Source organism: Cupressus sempervirens, chromosome 11, assembly GCF_028749045.1.
Source record: "Cupressus sempervirens isolate cs-2001-9-10 chromosome 11, ASM2874904v1, whole genome shotgun sequence".
NCBI classification, from domain to species: domain Eukaryota; kingdom Viridiplantae; phylum Streptophyta; class Pinopsida; order Cupressales; family Cupressaceae; genus Cupressus; species Cupressus sempervirens.
In genome coordinates this window covers 671,168,966-671,190,933 of record NC_143128.1, presented here as the reverse complement: position 1 = coordinate 671,190,933, position 21,968 = coordinate 671,168,966, and the positions used below count along the sequence as shown (strand labels likewise).

The 21,968-nt window shown below is 38.5% G+C and overlaps 1 protein-coding gene across 6 annotated transcripts in view; it reads right to left on the bottom strand.

Annotated features, from left to right (window-relative positions):
* Window positions 1-21,968, bottom strand: part of LOC149531516 (RNI-like superfamily protein) — a 172,878-nt gene that overhangs the window by 35,697 nt on the left and 115,213 nt on the right. For 3 of the 6 annotated variants that reach the window (XM_089811422.1, XM_089811423.1, XM_089811424.1), the window contains 6 exons: window positions 12,105-12,225; window positions 11,836-11,936; window positions 11,627-11,740; window positions 11,363-11,533; window positions 11,112-11,258; window positions 10,805-10,950 (listed from right to left, as the gene is read on the bottom strand). In XM_089811422.1, coding sequence (XP_089667548.1) covers window positions 10,805-10,950; window positions 11,112-11,258; window positions 11,363-11,533; window positions 11,627-11,740; window positions 11,836-11,936; window positions 12,105-12,225 — 800 coding nt within the window. Of the gene's footprint in view, window positions 1-10,804; window positions 10,951-11,111; window positions 11,276-11,362; window positions 11,534-11,626; window positions 11,741-11,835; window positions 11,937-12,104; window positions 12,226-21,968 lie in introns of those variants that run through there. The other 3 variants (XR_016359159.1, XR_016359158.1, XM_089811425.1) reach the window with 2 other exon arrangements.

Here is a 21,968-nt window from a genome sequence, read left to right as displayed (position 1 = left end):
GACTTTTACATTAAAATAAATTTAACAAAGACTTACTTTATATTATTACATGAAATAAACTTAACTATATAATTACATGAAATAAATTTAAGAAGACATTCGAGGAATTTGCAGAGGCGGGAGCCGGAAAATTGCAGGCAAAAGGAAAATTGTTGTCGTCTGCAGGAGCCTATGCACAATCGTCTACAAGAGCTGGAAATTTTGCATGTGCACACTCCATCCCTACATGACTGTACAAACCATTGTTAAAACCTTTGTTGAATCCTTTGTTTTCAGAATTCTGTGCGTTTTAGGGCTGAAAAAAATGGTTCCAAAACCCTAAAATATGTTGCCAAATTCCTGGAATAGTAGTTTTTAAATGTTTATAACAATTAAAAAAAAATCCCAATTTTTGTCCGCGAACACTGACGATTTTCATCGAATATTTTGGGAAAAATTAATATTCGGCAAAATCTGAATCTCATGCTTGGGATTCGCCGAATCCTGTGACTTAGCTATTGGGTATGAACTTAAATATGAGAATACCAACTTGGAGTAGCATGTATTTACTAATTCCGATTGGGCTGGAAGTGTAAAAGACCGGAAAAGCACATCAAGATGCTGCTTCAGTTTAGGATCAGCCATGATCTCTTGGATCTGCAAAAAGCAAGCTTTTGCTGCTCAAAGTTCTACTGAGGCAGAATATATTGCAGCAGCTATGGGAGCTAGAGAAGCAATGTGACTTCGGAAGTTGCTTTCAAACTTGTTTGGTGAACCTTTGAAACCTACCACGATTCATTGTGATAATCAAAGTTGTATCAAGTTATCTGTGAATCCAGTATTTCATGATAGATCCAAGCATATAGAGATTCTTTAGCACTACGTAAGAGACATGGTAGAAAGAAGAGCTATTCAATTAGAATATATTAATACAGGTGATCAAATTGCTGATATTCTCACCAAGGCTCTCCCTAAAGTGAAAGTTGATCATTTCAAAAAGAAACTTGGTTTGATTGAAATGTAAGTTTATGAGGTTGAGTCTCAAGTTTGTAAATTTGTATTAATTAAATAAAGATGTTTAAAGTGTAAACTCTTTTGTCATATGTGTGACTCTATGCCTCATGGGCCTACCCTATGTTCATTATTTAAGAAGATAATCTTTTATAATGGAATATTGATTCTGATAATATAAGGTGACGACTTTATTATTATTAGATTACTATCATGATGAATATCATGTGACTTGATATTCAAAGAAAGATCATGTTAGTTAAAAGAGCATGTTGATGGATATCATGTTCAGATATCTATTGAAGATCAATATGTTCAAATTCATGGTGGATATTATGTGACTTAATATCTATGGATATACCATGATCTGGTATGGTGAATATCATGAGACTTGATATCTATATACACACCATAACTGAAAAGAATATCATGAGACTTCATTTTCTTATATATATCTTGAGGATATTACTACTTATAATGAGAAAAATTCATATGCACTTTGTCTTCCCTAGCTAAGAGCGAGTGTTGGTACAAATAGCTTTGGTTCAAAAAATTGCACTGATCACATGAGACTATGCTAACGTATATATACATGTCGATATGTTGAATACCGATATGTATATGTACATGAATATAATCTGCATTTCATTATGGTGATCGCAGTATTCAGAAACTGTCGATGCATATTATTATTGAAGTAATATCTCTGAAATGAATTCAGTAAACAATCGTATTTATACTGATTGTTAAACGATTGCAATGGACTTAGTTAAAGTCTTAATGGCATTAGTTTTGTTATGACCAATCACATTAGGTGTGACCATTCCACCAATCGAGTGCATCGGTGAATGGTCATGTCTCCATTTGGAGACATGCCCATTCACCCATGTACCCGTCCAGACTTGTATACATAGTATATGCCGCCCGATATTGCAACATAGAAATTGATTAATGTATGCAAATCGAAGGCAATATAGACATCGATCTTGAAGGAATATTTATATCATTGCATTTAGATTATATATACTGTGCAGCACTTTAGATTCTTCATTGGCATTGAGTGTACCTACAGGAAATATACATACTTTAGCATTGCGAAAAGAAATCTGTAAGTAGACTTTACAATCCTCAATAAGAGTGAGAAAAGAGTCATCAACAAAGTGCCCATTAACAAGCTGAGCAGGTGACTTGGGAAGGGAAATTCCTTTAACAAGGCCAGAAGAGATAGCATTAGCCTACAGGTAACTAAAGTCTTCAACAAAAAGATCATACGAAGCTGGGACCAAAGGACAACCTTACCATTGATGGTGATGCAAGCAAAGGCAACTTCAAAGAGCATCTGAACAGACTGTATAAATATGGGGCCAAAGCAAAGAGCTTGAAGCATTGCAAAAATGAAAGGCCATTCTATATGATCATAGGCTTTAGCAAAGTCAATCTTTAAAAGGATTGTAGTTTGATGGAATCTCTATGCCCATCGTTTCCTTCCCAAACAGCAATGAAGTTGTCTAAGTTGAATTTCTAACCACCAAAGGCAAGATATGGCGAATCTTGAGAGCCAAGGTTTTGGCAATGATCTTGTAGAAGACATTGAGAAAAATAATAGGCCTCCGATTACAAATATCTTCAACCTCTCCAACCTTGGGGATGAATTTGATATTACCTATGTTGATGATTTTCCCCAAAGATTGGGAATAAAAGGCTTCTAGATAGACCTTGTGAAGGTTGGAGCCAACACAATCCCAGATAGCTTTGTAGTATTCACAAGTCATCACACCCAGGGGCCTTGTCGTCCGCCATGGGAGAGACAACTTCCTTGAGGTCCTCAATAGTGAGCACTTGGTAACAAAAAATCTATTGCTCCATAGAAAGCCAATTAGGCACCACAACAATGCAAACCTTCAAAGCTTGGTCCCAAGCAGAGGACCTTCCCTACACTGTGAACACCTTCTCATAATGTTGGATAAAGACTTCAAGAATGTCCAAGAGCTCTGTAAGCAAAGATAGCCCTTTATTATCTTCTTAATCCACACCATGGTATGGCGAGCTCCTAAAGCCAAAAAAAATCTTTAGAGGCTCTGTCCCCAACCCAAAGCCAATGGAGACGAGCCTTGGCTTGGGCTCTTTTGAAAAAATAGTTATCTGCAACATGCTTATGATGTTGCAGTTGGTCAAGCCTAACTCACAAATCAGCATCAAAGGGAATCAAGGCCAAAGCTTCAGGGCAACACGGGGGTATTTGGTGGTTGTGTTATATGAACGCATGCAGTATATGGAGAGTTGTCTACCATAATTTCAAAGAAACCTCGTTGTGCAGGCTATGGCGTCATTACACCACTTAATCTAGCCAACTCACTAATGTGGCCTAGGTTCCAAGTTCTAGACCCTTTGACTGTGGGCCATAGTGGGTTGGTGATTCAGCAATGACATGCTCAGATAAGATAGCATCTTGGAAGGAAGCATATTAGTTGTATACCATTCAATGCAAAAATGAATGAGAAAGTGATCTAACAACATCACATCAACCAAAGGAATGACACGTAATTCTCGATCTTCATAGAATGGAAAAAAAAATTGTGCAATTATCGTGGCACGATCGAGCTTCTTAAAAAAATTGCCAGAGCCAGCTCTGAAATTAGACCAAGTGTGTCAAACTCCACCAAAATGGCAGTGATTGGCATTGGGATCAAAAAGGCACAATTTATTATGCATGTAATACGAGGCTTCTCTCTCTATTGTTGTCCAGTGAAAAGGTAAAATCTTGTCTTTATTTGACACAACCTCAACCATATTATAGTCCCCACACATGAGCCAAGTTGCAAGTGATAGAGAATCGGCAAGCCAATTGTTGTCGATAAAATGTATAATGTAGCCGACGGGTAGAATAGTATCCGAACGAGCGCGTGACGCTTGAGTCACCCCTTCGAAAAGGTATATGTATACGTCCGAGATGGACTTTGGAATCATCAGTTATAAATCATAGATCATTGTAGCCATTGTAATGGGATGGAAATTTGCAAGTGCATACATGAATGAAGTACCTGTTCTGAATTGAATCGTGTTATACATGTGTTGAACCTCTTACCCTATGCGGTAAACATTTGGCGCCATTGCCAAACGAACCTGGAACGAAGGAATGATATGAAGATTGATGCCGAATTTGCCAAACAAAGATCAGAATAAGGTGAAAGATAAGAATAAACTAAGTACAGCAAAATAAATTTTAATTTTAACACAGCAAGCAGAACGCAGACAGAGACTTCAGCAGATTGTCGAGGGGCACCGAAGGGGTGAAGAGGCACAGACGGAGGGAGTGCACTCACCTAGTAGGTTGAGGAGTGCCGAGGAATTGCTGGAAGAAACTCGACAACGCTTGAATTTGGTGGAGGAAACAAGGGAAGAACTCCTTAACCTGTATACGCTGAGGGGAGAGTGTCCGAACGGAAGGGAAGTAACTCGCACGGCTCGGAGTACCGAGGGAGCACGAGCGTGGAGGGATCTCTTCGTTCCTGATACACCGGACGAATGGATACAGGCGGAGAATAGAACATCACTTGAAGACTTGTCACCAGACAACGCGGTTGTTGGGAACAAGACTATTATCTAGAACAACGCGGAAGTCCAGAGCAGCGCGGGAGCACAGAACAGCGCGGAAGTCCAGAACAGCGCGAGAACACAAAACAGCGTGGGAGCTCAGAACAACGCGGGAGCTTAGAACAACGCAGGTACACAAGTACCTCAGAATCCAAGGCAAGTAATGATGGCTGGCCCTAAAGAAAAGTTTCACGGTGATGGTTCAGCAAACCCTATCAGACATTGTAAAACATGTGAAACCATATGGACGGCAAATGGCGTGACGGATGAGGATGATTGGGTAAGACAATTTCCAGCGACCCTATGGGGTGTGGCGATAGACTGGTTTTCTGACACTAGTCCTCAGAAACTTAATACATGGGAGAATGTTAAAAAAGAATTTATAGCAGAATTCAGATTACTCCAAGATGATAATGAAATAGTGGCAGAAATCTACAACACCAAACAAGGAAAGAATGAGACAGTCTGAACCTATGCCAGGTGACTGAAAGAATTGATCGAAAAGATGGAGAGTCAACCAGCGGATGGGTTGAAAAAACAGTGGTTTGTGGAGGGGCTACAGTCGACTATTAAAAAGAAAATGAAGATTGTACCACTGGCATCGTACACCGATGCGTATACTCGTGACATGGATTTAGAAAGCGAACAGAAGACGAGTAAGAAGAAGAAACATAAGTCCTCTAATTCAGATGATTCATCCTCGGAGAGCAGTAGTAGTGATGAGGAATCAAACAAGAAGGTGAAAGCGCTACAGAAAGACATGCTACGGATGATGAAAGAATTCAAAAATTTGAAAAAGAATCCATATACAGTAAAAGGAGAATTGTGGTGTACAGATTGCAAGGAGGACGGCCATACGAAGGGTTCATGCCCGAAGAAGCAGTTTTGTGATATCTGCCAAGTGGCGGGGCATTTCCTGAAAAAGTGCCTGTTTAACTTGAAAACAAAAGGACACCAGCAGGTGTTACTAACGCAGGAAGCCTCGAACAATAGCAACAACGCGGGCAATGATGCAACTTCAGGTGGATATCGAAATAATAATAGACGCGGAACCGGTGGAAACAATAACAATGGAGGCCGGAGTAGAATACAATATGATGCGAGTGGACGACCGATGATACAGTGTCGGGCATGTAATCTTTGGGGTCACTTCGCGAGGGACTGTATTACAAAGGAGGCGCCACAACTACTGTGCAAATGGTGTGGTCCAGGGGACCATGAAGATTCAAAGTGTCCAAAGCAAAGCGTAAATTTATTAAGTATTGAAATAAGTAATGAGAACGTGTTGGCGATCACGCGGGAACAGGAGAGGAAGGCAAAATATCCGAATGCAAAAGAAGAGAAGGAGAGGTTACAAAAAGCCCGAACAGAGATAGAGAAGCATATGAGAGCGGAGAAGTCACAAGTAAAAGACACTGTGGAAACTTCGAAAAGAAACTTGGCGGAACAAGACATGGTGAAACAGATAATACAAATGGAAGTACCAATTAAATTAAATGATCTTCTCACCATGCCACAGTTACGTACGGCTATTATAAATATGACACCGTCCCCGAGAGTAGCGAAGGAAGCAAAGGATAGTACGGAAACAACCACAGCAGTAGCAACAGATCCGATGTTACTAGTACTTATGACAGGTAGACATCCAGCAGTGGTGGAGATAGGCATTCTGGGTACGGTGCTAACAGATACAATAGTAGACGGAGGATCGAGAGTGAATGTGATGCCAGAAGATATCTGGAAAAAACTTGGACAACCAACACTATGGCCACCTACCTTTCAGTTACTTACAGCAGATCAACATGGGATAAAACCCTTGGGCACTCTAATGGCACAGCCAGTAACAATTGGGACACAACCATTTTTACTGGATTTTGTAGTTATTCCATTAAAGAGAAGAGGGTATGATGCCATCCTAGGACGGGGGTGGTTGGTGCAGGCTAAGGTAAAGCATGATTGGAAAAGGAACACCTTGTCAATGGAGAAGGGAGGTAGGAGATTTATAATCGATTTGCATACACAGATGGTAGGAGAAGAAGCTGCGTCGTCGGACTTAGAAGGCAGTGGCAAGAGTGATGACGAAGGGAAAAAGAGGATGGAACCAGATGATGAAGGGGTGTTGAGAATAGGAGGGTCAACTGATGACGACCTAGATTCAGTAAATGGATTGCTACATTGGCAAATGGAAGATTACGAGGTCTTTCCGAGTTGCAATATTTTGAGTGTCGAGGAAGGAAAAGAAGGCCATAAGTTTTCGAAGGAGTATAGTGAATTGAAGGAAGGAGAAGCACAGGTGGATGAAACACCAGCCCATACGTTCAGTAAAGATAAACCGATGAAGTATGAAGAGTTGACAGTGAAAACAATGAACTTGGGTGATGAGGAAAATCCAAAGAACATTCTTGTAGGAGATGATTGAAACCCAGTATTGGAGCAGCTTGGACGTATAAAGACTTAAAAAGAGTACCACCAGAGCTATGTGTCCACCGGATACCATTACTTGAAGGTGCGGTACTCGTACGAAAGCGGCCATATCAAAGGAATAAGAACTATGCAGCATGGGTCGTGAAAGTTGCACAAAATAGGTGGAAGGTATGGCGTCAGAAGCATTTAAAATTAAACAGATTTCAACCTGGTCAATTAGTACTAAAGTATAATGGACGAAATGAAATAAGGCCTGGAAAATTTAAAGTTAAATGGGTTGGACCGTACAAGATACGAGAAGTTGGGTATAACGGAGCAATTAAATTGTGGACACTGCACAGAAAAGAAATACCAGATGCCGTAAATGGATCAAAGTTGAAAATATATAGAAAAAGAAAGGATCCTCCGCCGACAAACAACTGAACGAAAAAAAGATGTCTGTAAATAATGTATATATATAGGAAGTGTAATTATATGATAAAAGAGTAAAAGAAGAGATACATGATATGATCTTTAATCGAATTTATATAAACATACCATAGAGAGAAATAGAAAATATGAAGAAACAAAATAAAATAATTAAGTAAATCTTTGGAGGAAAAGGCCGTACGACCTAAGAAAGAAAATAGTAGCAGTTTATATACCCGTACGGCCCTCCTAGATAGCCGTACGGCCCAAAAGGCTTTTGATGGAAACAGAACAAAATAAGAACTAAAGGAGTTATAAAGAAATCAAAAAGGAGTTTTTTTTATATAGGCTGAAGATACATACCGTACGGCCCTCCATCTTGTCCGTATGGCCCTCCATCTTGATTGTACGGTCCTCCATCTTGACCGTACGGCCCTCCATGTTGACCATACAGCCCTCATGAAATAAATACAAAAACATAACGAGACACGGAGCAAACTAAGGGAAGGAGGAACAAAGTAAGAGCCTCTCAGTCCGTACGGCCCTATTGAGAACAAGGAACAGCATCACCGTACGACGTACGGACAGAAGCAAGAAATAGAAGACCGTACGACCCTTGCGCAAAGAAGACCATCTGTTATCATCCAACAATAAAGAAGCTGTGCATACATACTTATTAAGAGATGATCAACAGAGGGGCGAAAATTGTAGTTCAAGAAGGAATGCAAACCATTTTTTTGGGTACGAAGGAAAAAGAAAAGTGTTTTGATTATCTAAGTCTAAGTTTCTCAAAGTCAGGGATGGCGTAGCAGGAGAGGTTAATCAATCAGGGCAATTGTTGAGATTAGTTTTTATCAGTTTTCTAGCGGGTGTGAACAATCGATACAAGCCGGTGACACCATCTTTCTAGGAGAAGCCGTACGGCTGGGAAAAAATTTGACAGGTCAAACAATTCGTACTATACGGTGTGATCAGGAAGAATTCCATCTAAGTTATAAATTGGAGCCGTACTTTTCAAGGAACCTGTACTAAGAAAGCCGTACCATTAACTGGAAGGCTGAATTCAAAAATCCGTGCAGTACGAAAGCCGAAAAAATTTGTGAACAGTAATTGCCATAACAGTGTGACATTTATGCAGTCTGCAGGAAAGAGGAAGTGGAAGAGCAAAAAAAAAAAACGACAACAGATTGAAACAGTTCGGAATGTGTAATGCATAATGCCAAAGGGAAGGGTAGACATTAGCAGTTGCCAGAAAGAGTGTGGAATCGGAAAAAAATGACAGAAATGGTGTGTTCCATGCAATTTTGTGTGGGTTTCGGAGTGCTAATTGTGTGGCGCTACCCCTCGACCCCGCTGGGGGCGTTGCCCCCTAGACCCCCAGTTGTTGCGGATATCAGTCATGGGAAGTGTAACCAGTTGATGAGACCTAGAGCTGCTGCTGTAGGCATGAGTGTTTGTGGGTCAAAGGAGGCACTTGGAGTAGGTGTTGGGCATGAGGCTATCTTGGTGGATGCGTAGAGAGCTCGGGAGGAGCTGATCATCCAGTTGAAGACAATATGGCGACACTTGGCTCAGTGTAACCAGGAGTTGGAAATAGAGAAAGCAGCACAGGTGGCTATCAAGGTCAGCTAAGGAGATAGTATTGTGTTAGCAGAGGCTACAGATACAACGTGGGTTGGAGACCAGTTTGGTGCAGGCATAGGATGAATGTGAACGTGATGCGACAGAATCAAATCTATCTTGTTGTAGTTAGTCAATTAATGTATTTTGTTGTTAATTTGTCTCAGATATTTTGTAATTGTCGTCCGGAGACGACCTTTCTTTTGGGGGGAGATGATGTTGTCGGTAAAATGTATAATGTAGCCGACGGGTAGAATAGTATCCGAACGGGCGCGTGACGCTTGAGTCACCCCTTCGGAAAGGTATATGTATACGTCCAAGATGGACTTTGGAATCATCAGTTATAAATCATAGATCATTGTAGCCATTGTAATGGGATGGAAATCTGCAAGTGCATACATGAATAAGGTACCTATTCTGAATTGAATCGTGTTATACATGTGTTGAACCTCTTACCCTATGCGGTAAACACCAACACCACAAATGTGATATTTCAACAGCATCATTGGGAGCATAAACCGTAACTATCCCAAAACAATAATTGTTTAATTGACATCAAGAGTCGTAGAATTCTTTGCATGGGATAAGAAACTTGATCGATAACAAAAGAATGCCAACAAGGGAAACAAGAGTAGTAAGTCCACCTCTACCAACTTTGTGCTAAGAAGAAAAGACAAGGCTATCTGGCCAAATAACATGGCATGCAATATTAAGCATAAAACCAACAATTTTAACCTCCTAGAGGCAAAGAACATCTAGGCTAGACACCCTTTGATGAATTTCTAACTGAGTATTTTCTATGGAGGTTTGTCAGACCTCTAACATTCTAAGAGATATAATTCATGAGAAAAGTTCTTGCATATCATCCTTGTCCCCAAGAGAGGAGAAGCTATATGCAAAAAATTTGAACTGGTTCTAAAACTAGTAAGAGAATCTCCAACTGAGATGACTCTCTCCTTCTCCGAGCCACCATTAGCATTCTCAACACGCCCAAAAGGGCAACAAGAACGATGCAAAGATAATGAGAAACAATTGCAGATGTTGCCTACAAGGTGTTGATCCAAGGGGGTCGAAAGGCACAAAAACCTCCTTCCCCTACTAGCCATGGTTCGAAACTGGTGTGGAAACCACCTCGGCAAAAAGAGCCTGGGTGGGAGCGTAGGCGCAGTTAAAAGTTAAACCTACAAACCACCCTAAGTTAAAGCTAAGAGTTCTTGCCTTTCTGAACCATAGTGGTCCATTCATCCTTTTTTGCTCCTTTTGTCAGTCGAGAGCTAGCCTCCTTAGGCTCAAAGTTCATCCTTGGCACAACCAAAGGATAGTCCTCGATCTTATGCTTCACCGACTAACACATATAACAAGTGTTGGGGAAATTTATATAAAGCACCTTCTGAGAGAAGGTGTGACCACCCACTTGAATTTTTACAGTCTCACACGAAAGGTCAACCTCAACACAAACACTATTTTGAGGACAGACATTTAAAAAATGGTCAGTTTCAAGAGAAACCACCTTGCCAAGAGACTAAGAAATAGTTTTCATAAAAGACCAACACAATAAGGGAAGATCTAAGGAAGTCAACTCACACAGGAAGCCTCAGTTTCTTGTTGTCTGAGAAAGTAAAGTCTTGCAAGAATCAACAAGGGTGGGATCACTAATGAAGACTTATGATGAAGTTACCCAAAAACTGAATGATGTACTTCCAACTAGGCTATTAATGCAATGATAGGGAGAGAAGTTGCAAAGACCACAGAAATTTAGAGCCAATACCTTTAGACTTCTTCAAGCCAGCAGCAATGAGTTTCAATGACTCCCCACAGAGAATGTTGTAGCCCGCATTGATAACACTTATTTTATGTGAGTGTGATATAATATTTGATAACATTTTTGCCACAGTCAAGCCACCACGATTTTTGCTGCAGCACACAAACAGACACAAATCTCAGTTTCTAAAATGCAGCTTCTAGTCCACCAATTCAATATCTGTCTATAATCATACCCTTAAAAAAGGCAATTATTAATCACTACAATAGAAGTTCATGAAAGAATACATCAAATATCTAATCAGAACAGCTACCTTAAATTCAAATAGACAAGACTTTTGTTGTATGAAATTGCTTCCTGAAGTTCATGGCACCCAGAAAATCCAAGTCCAATGCCTTCAATGTCAAGCCGTTCAGTGGGCACACTTATTAAGAATTTTGCCAGAGCAGTTGCAACAGAGCTGAATTTGAGGGTAATCTTAGCCATAGAAATGTTATTTATTTCAACCACATGACAAACACATATAATATCAGTATGTATTCAGACATGTTTTCGTATGTTTACCTGCCCAGGTCATTATAAGCAAGTCCCAGTGAATGAAGCGGTTTCTTTAAACTTGATAGGCTGTCAAAGAGTAAAGATGCTCCTACACAAGAAATATTGCAATTTGCAATATTGACATCCACCATATGCATTTCGTTGCTGAGAATGTCTTTGAAATAGGGAATCAAAACCCTGCAGATTAATATGTTATAAAAAAATTAACATTTTCATAGATTATAAATAATCTTAGGTTTTGCAATAAAACTGGATATCCCAGTACCTAACCTTACACCATCATCTCCAATGGGATTATCACTAAGATCAAGTTTTTGCAATTCAGGAAAACATTCCAGCATATTTCCCAATACATCCATATCGTGGCTTTCTAGCAAATTTCCTCTGAGATCATACAACAAATTTCATTAGACTGTTAGTGCCTAAAGATTATAAAAATGAACAAGAATGACCTTGATGCTTCGTAGAAACTTTTAAACCTTAGATTAAGCTCAGTTAGCGATCGCAATAAATATTGTCCATTTCTTGGGAACGAACTAAAATGAGAACTCAAAATTTCTGAAGATAGCCAGCCAGAAAGCTGCAAAATCAGAAAGGGGTCAACAATGAAGATGATGGTTACCAAAACAGCTAATATAAAATTTACTGTCAATAAAAAGTAAAACTTTAAAAAAATCAAAAGAAAAATTATTCATAATCAAGACTTTGGTACAATCTTAATCACAATCACAATAAATTGTACAATTACCTTATTGTCACACAATTCAAGAACAGTAAGGCCAGACTGGGACTGTAACAAGGAAGTGAGTATTGATGCAGCAATCGTTGATTCAAACCCATTATCAGAAAATTTTAGTGAATGAAGATATCTGGTCAAATATGCTTTACAAGTATTACTAAGTATCTTCCAGCATTTTCCATTTAATAACGACTAATACAATTTAAAAATATTTTTAAGAGAAAAATAAGAAAAAAGAGACTAATCCTAAGGTTATTTAATTAACTAGAGAATGCATAATTTTTCAAGGAAATAACGAACATCGCAGAAAATTAAATAAAGCCATCTAAAAATAATAATTAGCTATTTACTCTTTTTTCCTATTCTTTTAGCAACTTGGGCACAATGGTATAAAATTCAAAAAGAATAAGAACTAGCACCAATAAAAGGAAGGAGCAATTGGCCATAAAATATGATTGAGAAAAATGATACAGTAAATACAATGACAAATTAAACAAAGGCACTGAGGAAATAATATGGGATCAGGCTAATTTTCAGGTGATGCAAATCAAGATCCTACCAAATCAATAAATTTCTAAGTTACCCGTTCATGTTCTGGTACGGGTTTGGATACGAGAACCCGGCATGTTGATTCATGATAAAAAAATTCATTATGGCTTGAGCAGGTTTGTTTGCGTATAAATAAATATATAAATATACATATATATGCATTATATATACAAAAAAATAAGAAAACTATACATAATTGTAAAACTAAATCATTTCATAATATGATGCTTGACATTTGATCAATGCCAAATGCAAAAGATAAACATTAATAGACGGTCTGATTGTAATTTTTTAATAGACCGCAATTTAGTTGTGAATGAATTGGGAATAATCACTCCTTGAAAATGGGTCTGACATTCTTTTCTAAAACTGTGATCCAATTTGGATCAAACTGTCATCTTGCTGGTTCATCATCAATCATGAGCAAATGACATTTTCAGCTTCTTCAATTGAGACAAACAAATGCCTACCTATGTGCTCCACATGCAGCAGCCTACTTTTATTATGAGGCTGACTTAGAGAAATTAATAGTTGATAGTTATTACTAATAAATCAATATGATAAACTATAAATACTTACAAACTAACAATATTAGCATAACAAATTTGTCAGAATATTCACATAAGACAAAAATGACGAACAAATCCATATCATTTCTATGATATTAGAGCAGTGAACTACATGCAACTAAGTGAAGGAAGTTATGCTGAAAACCTGGGAGCCATTCATAACCCTAGATAAAAATTTATAAATTTCAAATTTCAAGTATGTTTTGCTAGGTTTGCATAAGGTTCACATAGGGTTTGACCAGGGTCCGCCCATGTTCGTGTTGGGTTCAGGCAGGGTCTGCACAGGTCAGTGGGTTCGCAAACTCAGGTGTACCCACAGGGCTGGTGCGGACCCTGCCTGAACCCAATGTGACCCCCCATGCATACCCATACCAGGTTCGCATCGGACCCGGTCCAAGGGTCCAAGATGCGTTTCTGGAAACTTAGATATATTGTAAATTTAAAAACTTAATGAATGCCATTGTTCCTCAAGTTTTTGGGGTGGCCAAAGGGGTACATAGGAATGGAAAAAGGTTTTTAAAATTTTTGGGATTGTGGGTGAGGTAAGCGAAAATGACTGAGCCAAATTTCCATTTGATAATCATAATAGCATAAATCACTTATAATACTATTGTTCAATTATATAACATATTTATATCAATGAAAGACTGAAAGTCATCTTGTAAGTTAAAAACTTAAAAAATTCAAAGAATAAACAAACTAAATATCACAATTCAATCTACTGCGAATGCTAAAAAAGATGTACATGATTGTGATTGTTTTTTGTTTGGGCAACAAGCTCAAAAATCAAAGTCATCATCTAGTTTGATATCTCAAAAATCCTAATTGCTACCACAACTGCTGAAGCGAACTGTATATGACCCCAACCAATCTCAATTCTGAGGAATTAATCAGAGAAAGAATGTTTTGTCCACTTCGCTGTATCCCAAAAAAGCCCATCCCAAAAGACAGTAAAAACCCAAGGGGCATATCCACAAGGTACATCGATGAACGCAAGCTGTTCAATGCTAAAAGAATGATAGTTTTCCATCTGAGATTGAAAAAATTAGAGAATAGACATTTTTGTAGAGCATTTCACCACAAAACACAAATATAGATAAAATATCCATGTAGAACATGCTTGTTATGTGCCAAGTATGGAAGTGTTTACTTGACAAATATGGAAGTGTATTCATGCCAAATATGGAAGTGGTCTTAGCACAGAACTGCATACCAATGCAAGATTAATAGAAGAGTAACATACACATCTATAACATAGAAACACATAACAATGGTAGAATATTATTTTTATTGCTTGTACCAAACTATTACATTACCCACAATACCAACATGTTTTCCATAGCTCTAAACAACCCCTACATATAGCTCTCTGGTTGGTTAAGAATACTAACCATCGTGTCTCTTCCATACATTTTATTTCATAACAAGTCTATTATTGATAAGTAGGGGATAATTTCCACAGCAAGTCAAATTGTGATATTGCTATCAGGATTTAACTGTGTGTTTAATCATGGAGGAAACTCCATACTTAAGCACACTCAGGCTGGAGTAGTACTAGGATGGGTGACCTCTTGGTGCTTCACCCCTGTGACCATCACCTAGATCCAATGAGTGATAAGTCTTCCATTTATTCTCATGAGAGATGGATTCATGTTGAATCACTACTCATGAAACATGGGTCAATGAGTTTGACTCAAAATCACACAGTTAAATCTTGATAGCAATATCACAAAAGTCTATTATTATTCGCTAATTACTTATTACTAGCCTACATTATCCCCCCTCCCCCCTCCCCCCCCAACAAAAACAAAAAATTGTTATCATCTTCCAAATAATGAAAAATAAAATGAGCATTATCTACATGGATGGGTGAGAAGACATCCCTGGAGTAGTGGATGTAGTGACTCGCACGAGCTACTATCGAAAGAGTTTCAAGCCCCTCTCTATTGCCAGTTGCTTGGCTCGTGTAGTCCATGAGAGCCTTAGTGCATCCATCCTATCCTGCTCTGCAATGGCCAATTTCTCTACATGCATAGCTCTCTCTTGTTCCATCTTGGCTTCTAACTTTTGTAGTTGTCTCCAGAATAACCCCTTCTCCTTTTGTTTTGGTTGTGTCCCATGTCACCGTTGAGAGCTCAAAAAAGGTAGACTTGAATGTTTCATCCATTTGTGAGAAGATACTCATCATGGTTGGCTGTCCTTTAGACACCTATATAGTCTATGAGGTTGTCTATCCCTGTACTTGATCTTCCATGTCCTTGTTAGGCCACCCATGTTGTGTAAAAACCTTCCTAACTCTATCTAACATCCCTCCTCAAGAATTATAAGAGAAATTCTTCTACAAAGACTACCTATCTCATATCTTCTTCTTTTGCTTGTTTGATCATTTTGTGTGTGAAGTAGGCCATGACTTCCAATTCTGCCAAGAATCTCTACGTAGACTCCCTAAAGCCCCGAAGGATGTTATGCTTTATGTACTTGTTGCAGCTTCACCCTCTCCTCATGCTCTCTCACCCTCCATTCGGCCAGTTTTTGGTCGGTGATCTATGTCCTCCAGTTTTCCTATTATCAAGGTTGGGAAGGGTGGTGGTATATCTTCCACTTCCATCTGTAATTTGGCCAGCAACGTATTAGCCACTGAATCCATCCCAATGGTGTGTTTCTCAATTTTTGGAGGCATGATCTCCGAAAAGACTGATGATGCAGGAGCAAAAATGGATGGATTGGCTAGGTTGGGGGTACTCCTACTGGAGTGACTATGAGGGAAATGGGTTGTGCTATCTCCACCCCCTATACTGAATGGTGGATTTATGTGTCTTCTTATCATACCCATGCACCATGGTTCTTAAAACTATTTCAGATTCCATTAAATCAAAAATAGGCATGAAAATTATCTTATCTACCTCTTCTTTCTGTAAAGTTGGCTTCCATGGGTGATTTTCATCTGGTGTGCCTTTCCCCCAATTCTTGCATTATGTGGCAGAGATTCCTTCGAATGTAATACCAGTTGTTGTGACTCCTTCTACCTTGCCTTCACTATTCTTTTGCTTGCTTGTGGTTGCGACAGTTTCTTTTGTTGTTTTCTTGCCCACTCTTGCCTTCTTGTAACGAACCTCAAAGGTTCCTTTGCCAGGGTTTCCAAAGTTACCTTTCACCCTTTAGTAGACTTCTCTCACGATTGCCTCCCACCAATTGCTAGTGGTGAAATTGAATATTGTTAGGACGTTGAGTTCCTTGCCTTTAAGAACTACTCTTATACTTTCCCTACGGTCGTATGAACCTAATTGTCTATGCACGGCTTTTGCTAGGTGTGTAATGTACGATGTTCGTGCCCATCCTGCAAGTAAGAAATTGGGTGTTTTATTATAGCATACACAATTGTCTTTCATACACATACAAGGTTGTGTGGGCTGGTATGGCGTACGAGGATAATCGTATAGCAACTAGTGGTGATCAACTTCCGTATGCATATGATCCTCTTTCTTTATGTTCTACGTACGTGTACACTACTTCCACCGCCTTGGTTATGCTCTACTTTCTCCTCCTTCACAATGTTGTCGTCTCCTTACAGTGCTTGCTTGTACAAGCTCCTCTCCTTGTGGTTGTGTACAACCTTGCTTGTATTCTTTAATTGGGCTTTTATCGTTTTATGGCTTACTTAACTTAGGGTTACCCTTAGTATTTTTGTGACCTTTAGTTGTCTTTTCATTTCCTTTGTTTTTTTTCAATTTTTAATGTTATTAGTTTCACTTTCTCTGTTCATATAAAACGACCTATTTTCTCTTTATATCCTTATAATTTTTGCTTTTTCCTCCTAGTCGTCACTCTATTCCCTTGTAGGCTCTACAGTACTTTTTGCTCCATTCTTGTTTGTCTTATGAAACTTCTATGTTGGCCCTTCCAATGAGTCTTCCTGTTTTCATTTGGTTCCTCTAGACTTCGGACCTTTACCTCTAATGATGTTGCCATATACAAGTGCTGGAAAATGATTCGTAGCACTTGTTCTAGCAACACGTTTCTAGGTATTCCATATCCAAAAAATTGTCTACCAAAGGAGCGGGTCCCACACCTTTAAGACTCACATCTACATACATCCTGATGTATTTTTTATACCATGCTGCTTTTTCTCCATTCACTGTTGGAGGGTCTGCTGGATAAGGGATCACCCGCCATAACGCGTTAGGTTCCTTCTTGTAGGGTGCTTTCCCCTCATTCTTGCACTTCTTGATCATCTCATTAATGTATATGTCCCCTTTGCTAATGATAAAATTATCTGCCTTGACTAATACCTTCAAGGGTGGTCCCAGTGTTGCACCATATTATTCCAAATCAACTTCTTTCGCATCTTCTCCAGGTCTATCCTTCCAAGGTGGTTGCTTCTTTGCTTGTTCTTCCTCTGCTTCTCTATCAATGTCATATGCGATGAACCCCTCTCTAATCCCTTCATAAGATGCTCTTATTTTCCAATAGTCGTGCATCCTTACCAAAAATGCAGGAGGGCCAAACAAAGCATTGGTAATGTGTTTGCGTAATTTGTTATTCCTTCCACTTGGTTCCTTACCAACCATTCTTCAGAGTCCATCATTGGTTTGTTCAAGTCTTCATTTGGCCTATAGGGTTCCTAACTAATCACTAGATCTTCTTCTATCACTCCTTGGTGGCTGATCCTTCAATCACCCTTGGTGGCATACCCCAACATATTGATTCCCACAATATGGATCTTCCTTTCCTAGTAGGCCTTAAGTTAAGATCCGTTCACAAGTTCCTTGATAGGATTGTTGTCCAATGATCCCAATTTAACAGCCCTATTGTTTCCTATTTCCCTAATCTTGTAGAGTCCCAACCAACGAACTTTGAACTTATTGGGTTTGATTTCCTTAGCACTGTTATATTGAGAACTAATTGGGCTGGTCAGAAGCTCATTCAACAGAGGTGTTTATCATGCTAGAATTTTCTTCAGCATTGGGCTACTTCAATTGCATATTGTGTTGTTATTTGTCTTTCTTCTGGCTTATTGGTAATCAAATTTATCACTGTGAAATTATCTCTGAACTTGACCCTATTTGCCCATGAACAGTGACAATTGTTCTAACAATTGGAGAGACTACAACTGATCACTATCAATCTGCAATCTTCCTCTACGTTTGAGAGGGGCAGCTCCCTCGTAAGATGGGTGTATTTGGGATTTTCGTGTACTTTTCACCTGAAATCACGAAAGCAGAGAAAACAAAACTAAAAGAAGATATGAAATGAACTCCAATAGTAGACATATGACAACCAACTACGATCCACAACAGGCAACGATTTACAAAGGGTTTTGGGAATCCAACAGTGATGATGGTGAAAGCAATATAGCATATTGTAACATACGAAGTGATAAGCTATAGAATACATCCAAATCAAGATATTATGTAATGAACGTATATCTTTACACCAAGTAAAATGATCCACACGAATGTATAAGAACAGTCACTAATTTAACATACAATGAATTAATGATCACAATCAGAAGAACATTTTGGACATATGAACAAAGCATTCTTTATTATCTTCTTGAGAGTATACAAACTCAAACTCTTATACATCATATGAAATTGAAATTTATTCAAAGTTCCTCTGAGAATTTCTCCTAAGTCTCCCCTTTGCTAAAATGTGTCCCCCCCCCCCCCCCTTATACATTACAGAAGCCTTGTATTTATAGGCCTCTTCACCTAACCGACTTCTCAAGTTCGTAACAACCTAAAAAGTTAGTGTTTAAAAATTTGGAATGCATGTTTGTTGGTAAACAGATTTGTCACTCTGAAATTATCTCTGAACTTGACCCTGTTTGCCCCGTGAACAATGACAATTATGCCAACAATTGAAGAGACTGCAAATAATCACTATCAATCCACAATCTTCCTCTGCGTTTCAAAGGAGCACTTCCCTTGTATGATGGGTGTATTTCGGATTTTCGTGTACTTTTGACCTGAAAGCATGACAGGAGAGAAAACAAAGCGAAAAGATACGAATATTAAATCCAATAGTAGACATACGACTACCAACTGAGATCCACAAAAGACAATGATTTAAAAAGGGTTTTGGGAATCCAACTATAATGATGGTGAAAGCAATATAGCATATCACAACATATAAAGTAATAAGCTATAAAATACATACAAATCAAGATCCCATGGAATGAATGTATTTCTTTACACCAAGTCAAATGATCCACACAAATGCATAAGAACAATCACTAATTTAACATATGATTGATTAATGATCACAATCAAAAGAACGTTTTGGAAATACGAACAAAGCATTCTTCATTATCTTCTTGAGAGTATACAAATTCAAAAACCCTTATACACCATATGAAACTGAAATTTATTCAAAGTTCCTTTAAGTATTTCTCTAGAGACTCCCCTTTGCTAAAAAGTGTCCCCCCCCCCCCCCTATACATTACATAAGCCTTGTATTTATAGGCCTCTTCACATAACCGACTTCTCAAGTTCATAACTACCTAAAAAGTTGGTTTTTGGAAATTTGGAATGCATATTACAACAAGCTCTAACTTTTTACAAAGTCAATGTGAAAATCTTAACTTATGAATCACGACAAGTGGAACTTGTCACTTTTCCAAAATGAGAACTCAAAATATACAACATCAAATATAAACAAGTGATTGGTGATTGGTCATGTTGAGGTAACCTTCTATCTTCATCCACTTCCTCTTTGTTTATTATCACTTCACCACCTGAACAATTGAAAGTGTCGTAAGATAATTGTACCACTAAGATGAGATTAACATTATTTCTCAATCCATGAGTAGCCTTAGTAGTCATTCTAATGCATCTCCCCATAGCACAAGCATCTTTTAGCGGTTTTGGATTTTTTTGAAAATCTTACCAATACCACTGACCTGCACCTTTATCAAATTGTTAAGAAATTTATGTGGCATGTTGAAAGGGATCTTGATTTGAGGGAACTATTTATATTGCACAACAATTCCATCATACTACTTTTCTCTATATTATTTCTAAGTTCTCTTCTTCAGTAGATATTTTCACTCTTTTTGCATTTTTTACTTAATTATTGGCGTTATCACTTCTATTGAGTTCCCCAATACCATAGTATCATCACCCCTTCCTTGATTTGTACAATAATGAAAGTCCTTCAATGTTTTGATGGCCTTCGAGCTTCTTCGGCATTTTTGCAAACTCTTTGTGTGTTATCTGTCATGACATCTTAAGTCCTTGTTAGCATTGCATCAAAGCAACATTTCCAATGACAAGTTGTCAAATACTTTGCATATCATAGCTCGTGCTTCCGTGTTTCACATGCATTCCACTTTAGAGAGACGTGCTATGTCTTTGGTGATAACCATTGACCCATCATTGTATATTGGTTGCAGCATCCCATCCATCGCAAGAGCATCACACTAGAGACTAGATAGTCTAATTGCCTTCTCAATTCCTTCACCATTCTGCAATTTGGATTTTCTTCAACCAAGGCAGCAGCATACTCATGGGGAGCATTTGATTATGTTTTCTTGCGGACCTAACACCTAGGAGAGGCATTGTGTTAAACACGTCATTCTCATTGTTTGTGCATCCAAATTTGAATGTGCACATTTTGCCAAACATGTAGTATAAGAGCTCACATGTCGTTCGTTCACACCATATTGTCGTTGCTTATATGCTCTACATATATCTCAGTGATTCAAATCACCAATTGCACTTTGAGATGCTTCGATGAGATTGTGTTGGCTGAGCGCGGGTTAGATCATTTTGGCATCCCATCGTGGTAGATGGAGGGATTCAATCAAATGGTTGACCAAGATTTCAACCGAGTGCGTTTACCAAAGCTAAGTAGCAATAATTGTGTCGAACTTTGCATCCACAACCACTATCGAGCTCTTTATTGAGTTGTATATTCTATCAAACAGTCAACAAATTGTACTAGTGTTTATGCTATCTACTTCTATTATAATCCGTTATACTTGCCTTTGGAAAGCAGAAGAGCTCATGAATTTAAAATTTTACTCCTCATGGGAAAGAAAACATTAATCTATGCGTAAACCAAACATATTCCCACAGCATTTTATGAAACATCGGAGTCTCCATAGGTGATCGGAATGTGCACTTCATCTTGAATGATGTAGATTGGGTGGCTCAAACACACAGCTCGATAAAGAATTTGAATGCAAGCATTAGCTAGGCCGATCTTTCACTATGGGATCCTTTTGTGTTCAAGGGTATGAGGAATAGCAGTGACTACTTGAAAGTCTTACTTTTCAAAATATATTATCTCCATATATTTTGTCACAGTAATCACTTTTAACATATATTTGTTCTATGTAGTTTCCAAACTGCATGTTACCTCAACTTCAATGGCCTGCAACATTCTTTTGTACTGTCATGCACCGGGCTCTTCATCTAATATATATCTGTTTTGTTTTAATTCTGCCACAAGGTAGTTATCTTCTTGTCTGAGTTATGGTTGAGGTTCTTGAAAATTTCCAAGTTAAGATAAGGGCGAAAAGTTAGGGTTGGGGGAAGGAGAGTGAACATAGGTTCAAGGTCAGAGTGAAAAGGCTGACCATTAACTCCAATTCCCCAACTCCAACTTTCTAACCTTGACTTTTCTGAAAAGTTGTGGGTCAAGGAGAGAGAGTGAATGTTAATTTGGGGAGAGAGAAAAGTTGTGGTTTTAATTTTCTTTGCCCATTTGACTTAAAATTTCAAGATTTGGACATGGGAAATACCAACGCAAT